Source organism: Gopherus evgoodei, chromosome 1, assembly GCF_007399415.2.
Source record: "Gopherus evgoodei ecotype Sinaloan lineage chromosome 1, rGopEvg1_v1.p, whole genome shotgun sequence".
Classification (NCBI taxonomy): Eukaryota; Metazoa; Chordata; order Testudines; family Testudinidae; genus Gopherus; species Gopherus evgoodei.
In genome coordinates, this window is record NC_044322.1 from 271273491 (window position 1) to 271290450 (window position 16960).

The 16960-nt window shown below is 44.6% G+C and overlaps 1 protein-coding gene across 1 annotated transcript in view; it reads left to right on the forward strand.

The window, feature by feature from the left end:
- The window catches only part of CACNA1I (calcium voltage-gated channel subunit alpha1 I), a 141517-nt gene extending 127337 nt beyond the window's left edge, over positions 1–14180 (forward strand). The window contains 6 exon segments of the mRNA XM_030546703.1: positions 8276–8392; positions 9132–9300; positions 10417–10555; positions 10557–10593; positions 10595–10612; positions 12638–14180. Coding sequence (XP_030402563.1) covers positions 8276–8392; positions 9132–9300; positions 10417–10555; positions 10557–10593; positions 10595–10612; positions 12638–13345 — 1188 coding nt within the window. The 3' untranslated portion in view covers positions 13346–14180.
- The last annotated feature ends 2780 nt before the right edge of the window (positions 14181–16960 follow it).

Here is a 16960-nt window from a genome sequence, read left to right on the forward strand (position 1 = left end):
AACGGGAGAGCGCTTGGGGATTGATTTATTGCGTCTAGATTAGATGCAATAAATCAATCTCCCACTGGATCGATTGCTGCCTGCCAATCTGGTGGGTAGTGTAGACCATACCCTCAGGGAGGTGGGTTACTTACATCAATGGGAGAACCCCTCCTGTCAGCATAGGTAGTGTCTACACCAGGGGTTTTCAACCTTTTTTCATTTGTGGACCCCTACAAAATTTCAAATGGAAGCACGAATCTCTATGGAAATCGTAGACATAGTCCTGCAGATCCCCAGGGGTCTGTGAACCACAGGTTGAAAACCACTGTTCTGTGGTAATGACAACCTTTCGCAGACCCCTTAGACATAGTCTGAGGACCCCCAGGGGTCCATGGACCACAGGTCGTAATCCACTGGTCTACACTGAAGCACTGCAGTGGCACATCTGTAGTGTTACTAGTGTAGACGAGTCCTACGTGCTGGATTCTGCCACCATCACTCACATTAAGTGACACCTTTCTCCACGTCCAGCCTCACCGACGTGAGCGAGCTTGCTCACAGGGTGAAGTGCTACTCCCCCTGAGTAAGGATGGCAGAATCTGGCCCTAAATTCGCAGAGCATATTAAAGCAAAAAAGTCTGGGTTCTTTAATAATTTCCTCCATCCTCCCCCTTTCTTGTCCCCTAGGGAACTTATGGCTGGACAGTGTCTCTTTAATTATTAAGGACTCCTTCGACGGGGAGTTAATGATCATCGATAACCTATCGGGCTCCGTCGTTCCATCATTACTCCTCGCCGGCCATGTGCGAGAAGTGTAACCATGGCAAGCAAGAGGTAACCTGCATGCGAGGATGGGGAGGGAACCCCCTAGTATACACACACATGATCATACACTTGAGGTTTCCCTGAGGAGAGCTCCACAGATTGTTTAGAAAGAAGCTTTGACCTTTGTTACTACAGTGAATTTCTGATATTGGCCTTCCTCCTAAGCAATGGGAGGCATGTATGTACTGGTAGAAAGCAGGAAGGAAAGGCAGATGTAGCAGAAGGATTGATAGGAGAGAATGAACTAGAGGTGGAGATTATCATGGCTGCGGTACAGTAGCCTCCCCAGTTGCATTCAGTTTTTCACTTAAAGAAGAGATTTTGTTTATGTGAAGAACATAAAAGCGCAAAGAATCCTGTGACACCTTATAGACTAACAGACGTTCTGGAGTGTGAGCTTTTGTGGGTGAATACCCACTTCGTCAGATGCATGTACATACATCCGATGAAGTGGGTATTCACCCACAAAAGCTCATGCTCCAAAACGTCTGTCAGTCTATAAGGTGCCACAGATTCTTTGCTCTTTTACAGATCCAGACTAGCACGGTTACCCCTCTGATACGTGAAGGACATAGTGTATCTTCCCCAGATTTTCAGCATTCAGGCCCAATTCTCAGAGCATTTAAGCCTATGCTTAACTTTAAGCATACGCTTTCTGAAGTCCCATTGATGTCTATGGGAGTTAAGCACGTGGTTAAATGCATTGAATTAATTCGGGCCATAATCAGTGAGGAAAGATTGGATTTTCAAGTAAATCTGTTAATTAGTTTGAGTTAAAATTAGAGTTGTTGATTAATTGCAGTTAACTCATATGATTAACTCAAAAAAATGAATCGCAGTTAAAAAAGTTAATCATGATTAATTGCAGTTTAATCACACTGTTAAGCAATAGAATACCAAGTGAAATTTATTAAATATTTTTGGATGTTTTTCTACATTTCAAATATATTGATTTTATTATAACACAGAATACAAAGTCTACCGTGCTCACTTTATATTATTATTTTTATTACTAATATTTGCACTCTGAAAATGATAAACAAAAAATAGTATTTTTCAAATCGCCATATATAAGTACTGTAGTGCAATCTCTTTATTGTGAAAGTGCAATTTACAATATAGATTATTTTTGTTACATAATTGCATTAAAAAACAAAAACAATGTGAAACTTTTGAGCCTACAAGTCCACTCAGTCGTACTTCTTGTTCAGCCAATAGCTCAGACAAACAAGTTTGTTTACATTTATGGGACATAATGGTGCCTGCTTATTATTTACCATATCACCTGAAAGTGAGAACAAACGTTCGCATGGCACTTTTGTAGCCAGTATTGCAAGGTATTTACGTGCCAGATATGCTAAACTTCATATGCCCCTTCATGCTTCGGCCACCATTCCAGAGGACATGCTTCCATGCTGATGATGCTTGTTAAAAAATGTTTTAATTTGTGACTGAACTCTTTGGGGGAGAATTGTATGTCTCCTGCTCTGTTTTACCCGCATTCTGCCATATATTTCATATTATAGCAGGCTCAGATGATGGCCCCAACACATGTTGTTTCTTTTAAGAACACTTTCACTGCAGATCTGACAAAACACAAAGAAGGTACCATGTGAGATTTCTAAGATAGCTATAACACTCGACCCAAAATTTAAGAATCTAAAGTGCCTTCCAAAATATGAGAGGGATGAGGTGTGGAGCATGCTTTCCAAAGTCTTAAAAGTCATCAGCATGGACGCATGTCCTCTGGAATGATGATTGAAGCACAAAGGGACATACGAATCTTTAGTGCATTTGGCACATAAATATCTTGCAACGCCGGCTACAAGAGTGCCATGCGAACGCCTGTTCTCACTTTCAGGTGACATTGTAAACAAGAAACAGGCAGCATTATCTTCTGCAAATGTAAGCAAACTTCTTTGTCTGAGCGATTGACTGAACAAGAAGTAGGACTGAACAGACCTGTAGGTTCTAAAGCTTTATATTGTTTTATTTTTGAATGCAGGATTTTTTTTTTACACAATTCTATATTTGTAAATTCAGCTTTCTTGATAAAGAGATTTCACTTCAGTACTTGCAATGGGGGAATTGAAAAATACTATTTCTTTTGTCTTTACAGTGCAAATAAAAAATAATATTAACTGAGCACTGTGCACTTTGTGTTCTGTGTTGTAATTGAAATAAATATATTTGAAAATGTAGAAAACAAAAAAAATTTAAATAAATGGTATTATTGTTGTTGTATTGTTGTTTAACAGCACGATTAATTGTGATTAATTTTTTTAATCATGCGATTAATCATGATTAATTTTTTTAATCGCTTGACAGCCCTACTTAAAATTAATTAAAAATTGGCCCATTAAGGAAGTTTTTGAGTCTCTCTTTTTTGGTGGGGATCCTTCTAGCTAAAAATGGCTTCTTACTAAGGATGTGAGTTTCAAAATCACATAAAGGACTTAGTAGCACAAGTCCCATGGACATTCCATGAGACTTGTGCTCCTAAATCACTTCTAGGTGCTTTTGAAAATCCTTCCCTAAACCTTGGATTTTCCATTAAAACTCACTGAAAAGTCTGAAAGAAATTAGGTTGTAATTAAGTAAAATTTTTAACAATTGTTGTACCTAACTGTTATGATTGTGGTTAGAGTTGTGTCAATAGCTCCGGTTATTCTTATATAATGTCAATGTGATATCAGTGGTAACACAACCAATCATCACCATTCCCTGTCTAGTTAATTTGCATTCTACAGTTTTACTGGTTGAAATGAGTTAGCAAAGTTAGAGTGCCAAGAGTCCTCATTGGTAGATTACTCTCTCCTCTGTACATAAAGCGAACAATGGATTAGCTTCATGCCCCTGGGTCCAAGGCACCAGGCCTTCTCCTCCCAGCCACAGCCTTCTCAATGAGTCTCCCTCAGAGGCAGCGATAGCCAGATGCTGCTATTCTTCTCCAATTGCTGAGTCTTCAAGACCTCATCCACAGGGGTCATGTGGTGGTATACCCAGGTGACTAGTAATTTGTGGTGCCTGCATTTTTGGGTGCCCAACTCAAGGCCCTTCAAGGGGCCTGATATTTAGAGAGTGAGTGCTAAACACTTTCTGTTAATCAGGCCCATTTAAGGCTTCCCAGGGTGGGTACCCAAAAAGTGAGGCACCCAAAATCACTTGAAAATCTTGGCTATAATCTTCAGCATCATGCATGGGGAGGCAGGTGGCAGGAGAATTTCCCACCCTCTCATGCAGGAAGGTCGGCAGCAAAATCACCACACCACCACCAAGGGGTAGAGTGGCAGAATTTTCACTGCCACAAAGGGTACTTGTGGTGGCATCTTCCCCGTGGTAATAAAACTTTAGAATCCAAGTCCAGGGAAAGGGAAAAAATAAGGCTAAAGGGAAAGATGATGAATCATGGACTTTCATGAGCATCATTACTATGTATGTGCTGCTGTATGCAGCTGAATTACGGGTAGGTGACAACCAGCAGTAGTCTTGAACATTCCCGCTAACCCTACAGACATCCTATGAGTCCCCAGGGTCTCCCACGCCTACCTTAGCTCAGCATGTCAGCAAAGCTGCTAAGCTCAGCAGAATTTCTCTGGCCTCACTTGGGTCTTCTTTTGAGTCATCTGCCCCTTACTTCTCAGCTCCCCCAAGTTCCATACCTTGATTCCAACTTCTGATCCCAGATATTCTTCCCTGCAGACTTTTTGAAGTCTGAAGGATCTGCTGTGAACATTAGTAGATTCCACATTGGGTCAGTGGTTCCTGCAGACCTGTTAAGGTCTGCAGCAGATTCTGTGGACTTCAGGAAGTCTACAGGGATGCAAAACTGGAAGAAGCAGGAATCAAGGTTTGGAGCATGAGAAATGAGGAAAGTAAAAACAACTGTGAAAGAATTGATTTGTAATTTTAAAAAAGTTCCAATAACCACTTTAGAATTATAAATTATTTTCCAAAGTTGATATTTTTGATTCATATAAATACTTTCTGGAATTTAAAGGAAATTATTGAGCAACTCATGCAGGAATAATTTAGCATTAAAATTTAGATATTTTTATTTTCTAAATCATATTAAAGTAAAATTTAAGTTCAACGTTTTAACCAGATACATGTATCATTATTTTTTATCCGTAATTACATAGTATAAAACTTTTGTGAAGAACAACAAGGAAATTCCACCAGAAGAACACTATGCTGTGCAACACTAAAGGCTGTCCAAGTACAACCACTAACCTTAAAAATCTAGGATGTACACAGACATTTCAAACACACTGTAGAGTAATCAATCAAAATGTAAATAGACAGAGCACATTCTTCATCTGGCCCTATTCAACATGTGTGCGCTTCATCAAAATTATAAGGAAGCACCATGCCAAAACAAGTTGAAACCTGCCCCATGACAGCACTTGCCTACAGCCTTCAAGTTGTTCCCTTATTATCTAGGGCTTGATCCAGCAGTGTACTAAGTGCTCCAGCTCAATCCAGCCAAAACACTACACATGCTTAAAGTTCTTAAGTATGTGCTAAGCGTTCTGCTCTGTCAAGCAAGAGTGTTCAGCACTAGAACCATGCAGATAGTGAGGTTTTGGGTTTGCTGGTGATTCAAAAAAAATTTGTTTTGAGTGACCCCAAACCAAAATTTTAAGCAAATTGAAAAGTAAAAAAAAATAAAATAAAGTGTTTTGGATTGAACAAAATGATTTGTTTTGATTTCGAGCAGCTTTTAAAATGTATTTGCATGTGTAAAAAAAATAAATTGAAGGAAATTTCTAAAAAAAAAGTCATTTTGATTAGAAAACTTGAAAATGTCAAAATGAAACACTTCAACTTTTGGAGAAAATTTGCAGGGGAGGGATTTTTTTATATAAACAGTTTGGTGAAGTGGACACAAATTTGCAAAATGTTTCCGTGTTGCTAAATCTGCATTTTTCACCCAAAAAAAGGTTGGTCAAAAGATTTTGCTCAGCTCTACTCAACATTTTGCAGGACTCAACCCCTGAAGCCTTGTTTTCAAAACAGTTCTTCACACAAAGATTGTCATGACGGCTTCCCTATTTTCAAAGGGATGATCTGGTGGCCTCTTCTGGCCTTGAACTCTATGACTCTATAATTTGTTATGTCTGGATCTAGTCATTTTTCTAAGGGATATAAGAAGTTCAGTGACTATGCATGTGGCCATCTTTGAATTTTTTAGACCACTCTACTGATATAGTGAACTGACCACTGTCATCATTTCATTTTTATTTCATCAACCTTATTCAGGAGAGTTCTAAGTAGTCTGTAGTCTATAGAAGTTGTAATATTAAAATATAAGAAGACCCTTCCTCACCACAAAGTTGTTCTCTTTTCATGTCATTGCTGTCATTTCATTTTCTGTCTTTATCAGGTTTGCGTACACGCTAGCAATGTGTATTGATGGTGCATGGAGTGTTTAATCCGCAGCCCCGCATTTGTCAATGAAAAATGGTGAACAGGCTTCGAGCCTGTTCATTGTCTATTTATGACTTTGTTAAGTATGTCTTTTTGTGTAGACTGCAAGGTGGACAGATTTGCAGAATAGCAGTTCAACAAAGAGTAAAATATTCTTGTGTTTGTGGTCACTGATGATTTGAAATGCTTTGTTATGGTTGAAGGAGGTTGTTTCAGATTTTTTCCTATTTCATACTTACATGCCTATAGGGACAGAGTTAAGGTTGTTTTGGTGAAATGTTTGCTTATACATCATGGATGAGCACACATGTTGAATGGGGCCGGATTCAGACTGTGCTTTCTAGACCATAAATTGTTGTTGACTGGTTGCTGAGTAGCATGTTTGACATAATGCAGTTGTGGGTTTCTGAGTTTGTTAAGGCTCTGAGTTGGTGGCTTTTGTATTTGAACAAAAGGAGCAGTTATACAACATAGTGTTCTTGTGTTGGAACAACCTAATGCCTATGGATGTCAGGTCTCTTTAAAAATGTACATCAGGTTTTTTCTTTTGTTTATTACAAGTGAATTATCACTCGTCCTCTTCCAATCACTGACACTGGCAAAGACCACTAAACTTCCAGCCTGAAGGGGTCATATCACCAAATCATCAACTTATTGTTATTTACATAGTGCCACTGGTGCACCCGGTCTGTTCAAACACATAGGAGGACAAGATCCCGGTCCTGAGGAGCATGCAGCCCTAAATAAGGCAGATACAACAACAATAAAGGATCAGGTGCAGGAGTAGGAGCTAGCTCTGCTCTAAAGACCAGTGGGGGAAGGCTGAGGGAAGGAAGGATGTTTGAAGAAGGAGAGGGAGGCTGCTTGGCATACAGGAAGAAGGAGAAGCTTTCCAAGAGTAGAGGAGAGATGCAAATGGGAGAAGGCAAAGGAAGGAGAGAAGGTTGGGGAGGGGAGTGTAGGGTATAAAATGGGTTGAGGGATGAAATGAACAGAGATGTAGGCAGGAGCAGAGCTGTGCAGAGCCTGAAGGCTGAGAATGGTGAGCTTTTTTACACCTGATAAAGAAAGAGGAAGCCAATGAAGGGAATGGAGGACGGGGTGCCATAGATAAAGCAACAGGGAGGAGAAGATGATATTAGTTGAGGTGTTGGATAGATTAAAGGTGAGAGAGAGAAGAAGCAGAGAGGCCAGAAGGGAATAGGTTATAGTAGTTAAGGTGAGAGAGAATCAAAAGCATGAAACTGGCATGGACTGAAAGTGGCATGATTATCCCTGGCATGAAAGAGCCTTCACGCTATTTAACTAGGACAATCTTCATTAGCCCCAGACTGAGGGGGCCTTCTCCTCGTCCAGCATCAGAGCACACTCTGTTGTCTCCAGACTAGGGGTTGTGTACACAACATTTAGTTTGCAGTGAGGTGGGGTGTGAATCCACCCCGCACTAGCCTAATGTGGGCTGTCTGTCTGCATGGACCCTGCTGAAGGTCAGAGAGGACTAGATTAATGAACTGTTAATGCATGGCAGCAGGTCCACAGGGACAGTCCATCTGCCAAAGCCTAGTGCAGGGTAGATTCACACCTCAGCTTGCCATGAACTAATTGTTGGTGTATGGGATTCTTCCCCACTGCTCTGTCTCTGGGGCAGACTATTATCCCCAAACTAAGGAAGTCCTCTCCTGTCACTGGCTTAGTGAGCCCAACACTTGAGGAGCCTGGTGCCAGACTCTGACCCTGGGACAGACTCTAGATTCCTCTCTCCATCTTTCACACCAGGGGAGTCTTGATCAGGGAACCCATCATCTGGACTGGTCCGTGGCAGCTCCCAGTTTTCATTTACGTGATTTACTAGAAGTGGGTTGTCTCACCAGGCCTAGCTCTGGGTTAGGAAATACATAGTATAAATAAAGGAATGTTTTTTTAAGTCAGTCTCAGGTGCCTGGGCTCTCTCCCTGCACCATCCAGCCTTAAAACAGCAGGATTGGTTGAGAAATAGATTCAGGCCATATCCTGTGACAGCTTCTTTCTCCTCTTGTAGGTTCAGCTCGCTGAAATGGAAGCCTTATCCCTCAACTCAGACAAGTCTTCTTCCATCCTGCTAGGGGATGATTTAGACAATCGCAGCATCTGTCAGTTGAGTCCTAAGGAGACCAAGGTAGGAGCATCCTAGGTATTTGGGATATATGCATACACAGTGGGAAGAGTGTACATCCTCCCAGGCCCTGAATGACACATCCTTCCTTGAAAGAGCCATGATTCCTCCTAGCAGTGGTTTGGCAAGAACCCATTTCTCACTCAGGGCATGGGAGTGAATACTGTGAGGGTCTGGCTTTTCCCAGTGGAGGAGGTTACAAGGGGTGAGTGTCTCCTCTTCTCTTCACTTCTCCATGCTGTCTGAGACAGGTTCCATCACAGAACTTGTGTGCATACAGCACAAACCATGGGAGAGGCCTGCATCTTGGAACAGGACCACAACATCTGTTGGCCATTAGCACCAGCTGATCGGGTACATGTTCCTCTTAATGGGTCACACTCTGTACCTCTGTCACAGCGGGGCCTGGAGTGCTGTGTATTCCCCTACTGATCATGAAGAATGTGAATGTCAGACACTTAGCAGCAACTCCTCCCCTAGAGACTTATCACTCAGACAGATCTGATGAGAACACGGAAGGGGGTGCAAGCTACAGCTCCTTTCACCGCTATCAATGGCTTGCTTTGACTGGAAATATATTTATAGGGGTGAGGGTGTAACCCATTGGAATGTCCATTTGCTAATATGAATGTGCACTGCCCAGGTATCTTCGAAATCCACCCCATCTCCAGAGCTTGCTCAGGAAGCTTCACCCCATCCGTGTGATTTTTAATTTCACAAAAGATATCTCTGATTTTTTCAGCAGGATGGCCAGAACAGTCCTGACTCCATGGACATGGGAGATTTGGGGGAATGTTTCTTCCCATTAACAACGACAGGTGCTTCTCCAACTCCGGGAAGTTACTTGTGTGAAATGGAGAAAATCCCTTTCAACCCCGTCCAGTCCTGGCTGAAGCATGAGAGTAGTCAAGGTAAAGAAAGTCCCCTCCATTCTCCTGGACAGTGTGGTTGTTTGATGCTAGCTCTGCTGACAGTGCAGACTGGTTCAGTTAGTCTGACCTGGCTCTGCTTTATTTTGGTAAGGAATACAGCTGATGTGATACGGGATTTCACTAAAGAAGAATTCACTCTCAATTTGCCAATCTCAGTATGGTGTAGGGCTCAATTTGTAATGAAAGAGGTGCCGGGGCTCAAGCAATTGTTTTACATTCACAACTGATGCAGCAAGCTCAGAGGTGCTGAGGCTATGAATTGCCAAACCTAGAGGTGCCGGGATTCAGTCCTGGCAAGCCATGGCACAAATTAAGTGCTGGTATGGTGCTTGCTTGGTTTCTCTGGCACCTTTTATAGTGACTATTATCTTTCCTCAGAGTTGCCCTAAACAGACAGATGTTCACAGTCTTAAAGAACATGACTCTCTTTTACACTAAGGTCCCTTTGGACAGCTGGAGCAGGATGCAAATGAGAACGAGGCCCAAAGACTTCAAAGCCAGTGTCACGTCAGCTAGCAACTGGGTGGATGTACTGTGCTAACTCTGTAGTGTGGACAGTGCCACCATCTCCTGAGGCCATGCTCCTTATCTCTAGAGTCCGTACAGTACTTTCATCTGCCTTGGAAACATGAGTCCTAATTCCACTTCTAAGCACATGTCTCTGGCCTTATGGGGCCAGTGAGCTCCCCAGTCACCTTTTTGTGTATTTCCCTTTTCTGCTACTCTGCAGGAGCCCAGCTGTAAGTCCACTGACTTCAGTGGATTGCACCTGGGTTAACTTTGGCCCATCGTGTCTCAGCCTTTTTCTCCAAGGACATTTATGGGAAGGGCATGTTGTTCCCCATTTCCTTGTTGGGCTGTTGCTCCAAACTCTGTTAGTGCTTCTGAGTCTGTTACTAACTCTGGTAATTACGTGGAAAGTGGGATCAATGGAATGTGTGAACACAGCATTCTGGATCCATGTCACTAAACACCTTCAGTTACAGGGCTTACAGGACCCTACCTTGGTAGAAACAGAGACTCCAAAGTGGATCAATGGATTCCTCAGGTCTTATTTTTCTGTTTTCATTCCACCTCCTTGCCCTACTCTGCCAGTTCCCCCCAGACCCTTCTCTCCAGGTACATCCAGGCCACTGTTACCTGTACCAGCGGAGTTTTTCCACCCAGCCATCTCTGCCACCCAGATTGGGCAGGAGAAGGTTTCCTGTCCAGGCAGCCTTCCTAAAATCTCTCTGCGGTTCATGGGCATCACTGCGATCCTCAAGTGTGAACCTGCTCACTACTCCACCAGGTAAGGGCCCTGCTTCCCACCCACCACAACAGGGGCCCAAATAAAGAGGGAGCTGAGGGGAGGAAAGAGAGAAGAAGGGCCTTGAGCAGACACGCCAAACCCACAGAAATAAGAACACAAAGTGGGCTTGTTTTTGATTTAACTGGCTTGTGAGTTGCTTGTTGGCTAGTTTTGGCTTGTAGCTTGAGGCTTGGTGTAGCTTGTTGCTTCTTTTTTTTTTACTGGCTCCCGGCAAGCAGGGGCAAGGATGGGGCAAGCAGGGGCAAGGTGGGGAGAGAGTCAGGGGTGCACAGCAGGCCCACCACAGCCCCAGACTGCACGCCGGGGGGATCTAGTCACATAGAGTATTGGAGTTCTTAGAGATTGGCTTGTTTTGGCCTTGTTTTGAAATGGGATTAGCTTGATTTTTGGCTTATTGTTAAAGTTGGGGTGCTCATATACCACATGAAAGTTGGCAACTGCGGCCTAGAGTGCACTGGATCTGGGGGATCAAAGGGATAGATCACTACTGGGAACAGAGAGTACACAAGAGTTATTCATAGTGAGTACTAAGGAAGAAGGAGTTGGATGGCACTGGCCCTGTGCCTCCAGAAAACATGCACTGGCCTGGTTTGGGTCACAAGTTAGCTTGACAGACTCAGTCTAGATCCAAGTAGGCATGAGTTTCACATTGGCTCCTGAGCGTTGCCTCCCGGGCTCCTGCTGCTTGGATGGCAGGTATAAAGAGTAGCCCCAGACACCCCTCTTATAAGTTTGGTGCTGATCTTGCTAGTGGCAACAGAACACTTTCCACTTAAGGACTTGGCTGGTGGCAGAGAGGGCATTAGCCCTTGGTTCAACACATGTAAAAATTGTCTCGGCAGGAGTTAAAGAAGGTGGGTAGGAAGCCAGATGTGTTCACAGGGCCCAAGCAACAGGAGCAATGAAGTCCAAATAGAACTGGAATGGACCTTCCTTCATGCCCACACACAGAGTTCTTGTTAGGTCTGTATCCCATCCAGATGGACTCTGTGTCCCTGGCCTTGTCTCTGTTCATATCCCATCTGGCCTCTATCTCCCAGGTAGATATAGCTGTTTGTCGCTTAGGAGACTGGGGAGAACAGAGTGGAGGAGGGGAAATAAAATGTATTTGAGAAACACAGGTGGTGAGAAGGAGAAGCCATGAGGACTCCCCTGCTGTGCTTTTGCTAAGGTGTCTCCTGAATGGCTCATGTTCTGGGCTGCAGGAGAGTGAAGTTGAAGAAGGGTTGGCCCATTCCAGAGGAAGAGAAAATGGGACATCCTCTAATTCACCTATGATAAAGCCTGAGGTCTCCAGAACCCTTTGTTATAAACAACTAAAATGTGAAATAACAAAGGAGACCAACAAAACAGAGAAATTAAGGCATTTTCCCCTCCCTTTGGGCTCTCCCCTATCTCCGCATCACCTTATTGAACAATTTTGACCCAACATTTTTTCATCAGAATTTGCCAGTTCGTCAAAACCAAAATGTTCTGCGGAGATGGTTGATTTTGATGTAGTCCCAACAGATCCCTGCCTTGTTTCCAATCTGCACCCACCTAGCTCCTCAGCAGGGCAGACTGACAGGGAGCTGTGAGCCCTTGCTCCTCAGCAGTGTGGGTTTGCAGGGCATATGCCCCGGGACAGCCTTCCAGGTGGGTTGCCTCAGAGCCCGGCTCCATGGCCTTTGGCAGAGAATTTCAGAATGTTTGGTTTCCATTTCGAATCCGAGTGAAACCGAATTTCTAAATACTAAAATCCATCATGATATAGAATTACCTTTCTCTGCCCTGCTCCAATTGTGACCTTATCGCCTGATGGTGACAGTGGAACAGTCCCACAGCTCAAAGGCACCCGTAGAGGCTGAATACAGGGCCAGAGATGTTCCAGCCATCTAACTGGTGGTTTATAGGAGCCCTTCCGAGTGGACTGTAGCTCTTACCACATTTCATCTCACCCCAGTTGCCCCAGATGCAAGGAACTGAGATTGAAAGCTTTCCCTTTGTTGCATATTGTTCTCTCAGGCCACGGAGAGTGACACCTCCCTCGATGACAGCAGGAGCAGTAGCTCAGAAAGCAGCTTGCAGACCACCCTGGAGGACAGCTTGAACCTTAGCGACTCTCCCCAGTGCACCCTGGACCTCCCAGTGCACTGTGCCCCGATGCCAACGGCTGCCACCCAAAGAACCATGGCAGCTCCGCTTTCCCCTGCATCCCGGAGGCGGAACCTGCGAGGCCGTGGGATATTCAGCCTGCAGAACATCAGGCGGCATCAGCGGAGCCACAGCAGCGGAGGGAGCACAAGCCCTGGCTGCACTCATCATGACTCCATGGACCCTTCTGACGAGGAGGGCGCGGGTAGCAGCCTGAGGGGTGGCAACAACAGCGAGCAGTCAGAGACCCTCAGCAGCCTCTCCCTGACATCCCTTTTCTCCCCACCCCCACCACCCCCGGGCCGGGCGCTTGTGAAGAAGTGCAACAGCACAAGCAGCCTCAACGCCAACCTCTCCTCCCGAGGGCCCATCACCAACGAAGCCAAGCCGTTCTACTCAGTTGACCCCCGGGGGTTCCTCTCCATGCCCTCCTGGTGACGGGACTTCTGCAAGGACACCCCCTCCTCAGGTGATGGTGAGGAGTCAGACAGCCCCGATAAACTGGGGACTGCAGACCGCAGCTCTCCACTCCCTTCTGAGCTGGAGTTGGGCAATGGAGTCAGCAAGAGGAACAGATGAGGGTCCCTGGGGTAGGGAGGGGAGCGAACAGCGTGGGCGAGAGTGCACCTTGTGCTACCATTTCCCGGCAGCAATTCCAAAGGATTGTGGGAAAAAGAAACACACAAACACAATATATATATATTTCGTAAATACTCTGGTACTGTACCTCCGAGGTGTGAGAGAGCGAAAGCAATATGGCAACATTCCCACCCACACGCTGGACCGGGAGCACCACCGCAGAGACCACAGGGATGAGGAGGGCACCGCTGGGCTTGGAGGGACTGGGCCCACCGGCCAAACACCTGTCCGGGTGGCAGCCGTTTAGTTATATACATATACATAGAGAGAGAGAGAGATTTATTTATTTTTTTTACTGAGCGATTATGACTTCCAGAAAGTGCTAAGCAGGAGGAAGGGTGGAGGGACTTGGGGACATTCTTTTCAAACAGGGAGGGGAAAGGAGATGAGAACCCAAGAAGGGTTTGGTTGTTTTTGAGAACGTCATTTATCATTCATACTTCCATTTTGAAAATTAATGATCCTGGGCCAGCTCCTCAGCCAGTGTAAATTGGCAGAGCTCCATGGAGGTCCTCAGCTGAAGTAAATCAGTATAGCTCTGGTTTCAGTGGAGAAATGCAAGTTGACACCAGCTGAAGATCTGGCCCAGACAGCAGGAAAACCCAAATGGAGGGGGAGCGTTGGAAGTGATTTGAGGTTACTTTGATGAGTGTGTGTGAACGCAGCAGGAATGCTCTGGGAAGGGAGGAGATGGAGGCAACATGGCAACTGCTGAATGTGTTCATTTTATGGTGTGTATGTTTATTTTATTTTATTTTATTTATTTACTTACTTGTTTGGGATTTGTCTTTTTATTTTATTCCACCGCATCCCATCCCAAAAAAAGAAAGAAAGAAAGCTGCTAAGAGAAGAAACTCAGATGTTCAGGGTTTGTTTCCCTCCACCTTAGGTTTCTGTAATTGTGACAAATTTTATTTTAGAAGCCCAAAGGTGCAAAAACTGTCTATAGAGAATCGGATCTGTTATTTTTTATATATCTATATCCATGTATACATTACAAGAAAAAGAAACTAGAATTAAAAAAGGCAAAACAAAATGAGCCTCAGTCAGTATTAAGTGCAGTCAGTCCCCAGGCTCAGAGCTGGGGTTTGTGAACCAAACTGTCTTCCCAGTTCCACTGATGTGAATCCACAGTAATGCCACTGAAGTCAATGGGACTCATTCTGCCCTCACACCAGTCTGACTCTGTTGACATCAATGGCGTTATCCCTCATTTAAGCATGATCAGAATCCAGCCCAATGGCAGTTGAGGGTGTGGAGGACTTCACAAGATCAGGCTCTGAGGGTAGAATTTGTGTGCGTGTGTGTGTGTGTGTGCGCGCGCGCAATATCATGTCTATTTGACTCCCTAGTGAAAGTTTTGTGTGTGTGTTTCTCACCTTGTTTGTGTTTTGCAAAGGAATGTGCACTTGTTGTGAGGGAGGTACATGGCTGGTTGCTGATTGGTGTCCATTGATTGTGTGGTACGAAGGCAGATTGCCCCCCAATTCTAGAGGATCTGCTTCAGGGTCAAGGTGAAAACAGGAGAATCTGATTCTCTTCTATAACCACTGCAGCAAGCCCCCTGAGACTGTGCCCCTGTTTCAGGCCGGCTGTGTGGTCAAGCTTTGCTTCACCATTCACCCTCTCTACCAGTGAGAGTCCATTTTTAAGAACTCATCTGTTTTGTATCCTTTCCAGATTTATGGGTGGATAGGACAGAAGACAAAGAAATGACCTGAAGAGCTTGAAAAAAGTGGGATGCAGTCCACAGGCTCAGAGGGCTCTGACACGGGTATTTCTGAGAGCAAGAAAGAGTGAGAGAAGGGATGAGGCAAAGAGAGGGAAAGGAGCAGGGGGACAGAGAGAGGGAGGTTCAGAGGACATTGCTTCATCATATTCAGGGGAAAGAAGGAATGTCCCACAGGGGTTCCTGTCTAGACATTGTTTCTCTTGGAGGCGAGAGGGCTGGTGCAGCAAACTCCTCTTGGAGGCGCCTTCCCCACTGGAATCAGAAGCACTGTGCTGCCTGGTACTATACAGATTTGCTTACCTGGTTTTTAAGCAGCTGCTTCACTCTATAAACTGGGGCTGTGAACGCCAAACGTGTCAAGTGGAACCAAAAACAAGGATAAATTAACTTATGTATTTGATATATTCGTTGAGAGTAATCTGTGCTTTGTGGAGAGTGCACAACTCTGACTGCAGGCATTCTGGGGAGGACAGGAAAGCCGGAATCCCCACCCCAGCAGGAAGGCTGCTGGTCCAGAATAATTAAAGCAATAACAAGGGTTTTAAATGTTTTTTGCACTGGTTGTTCCTTGAGTGGGTTCTTCCTGCACATTCGATCACTGGAGCAGAAGAAAAAATAACCATTGTGGCTCTGTATTACCTGGGAAGAAAAATGGTCAATCCATAGTAGATGAAAGACTGAAATTGGCTATTCTAGGTCCAATATTAGATCCAGGCATACTTTGAAATTGAAGACTGGGCTTTACACAACACAGACAGCCTACACACAGTGTGTCCCCAGTTATTTCAATTGTGGCCTTAGAGGGAATGAGACACGGAGCTGGGAATCTCAGCTGCGCTGGGAGCCGGGTAGAGGGATAAGTATCTTATCTGACCTAGGAATGGGAGAGGAAGCTGGGATGGGAGTGGTGCCAAATCTCCTCCAATATATGGTCACGTTTGAAACAGGTTCTCCTATTGCTGGGTTAATGTCTGTTTATCAACATGGATGGAAGATGAGTCATGTTCCAGGTAAAGCTCAGCTATGTAATACCATCCCCATGCAGTCCCTAAGAGCAGGGGTGTCGTTCTTGTGATGTGGGCCAGTGCTATTCCCAATTCAAAGGTGGTACAGGGATCCATGACTGTAGAGATTCTAGGCCTTGCTACCTGTTAAGTGGCAGGTAACATTGATTTATAGTACAGCAGAGATCTTCACTTTTAAAAACCAATCCCAGCTGCCTGGCATCCCAATGTCCCATGCGAGATTGGTGACAACAAACAACGTTGGGAGGATGCTGCTTGTGATGGTCAAGTGACTGACACCAAGAGGTGGTGTTAGTGTGAAATATGTCCTTGTGCTGTCCCCTCTGGAACAGAGAAGGTAATTATCCGCTTGAGACACTGCAACTTTCAGCAGCAGGTCAGGCTGGGAAATCTGATGTCCTTTTCCATATGCAAAGAATATATTTCTGCAGCCAGCATTTAATGGTGGTGCTTCATTTATATTTTTGTATGCACACCTGCCTTCACTTCTAGGTGACCTTTTTATATCCTTAAAAGATAAAAGTTTGACATCTGAGTTGGGACCTTTCAGAGTACTCCATTTGCACACAGTCTAGCCATGCCTGACAAGTGGCAGATAAGGATACTGCTTGCATCCTTACTGGCTCACTTCTGAGGGGATTGCCTGGATAAGTACTCAGGTGGATAAGATTAGATTGGGCTTGTATCACACAAAGGAAAGAAGAACAGCTGTTCCCCGGGATCTCCTACCATTCATTCCTCTGCCTCATAAGTATCCCCTGACTTGCTGAGATAAGCATATTCCATGACTTGCCTAGC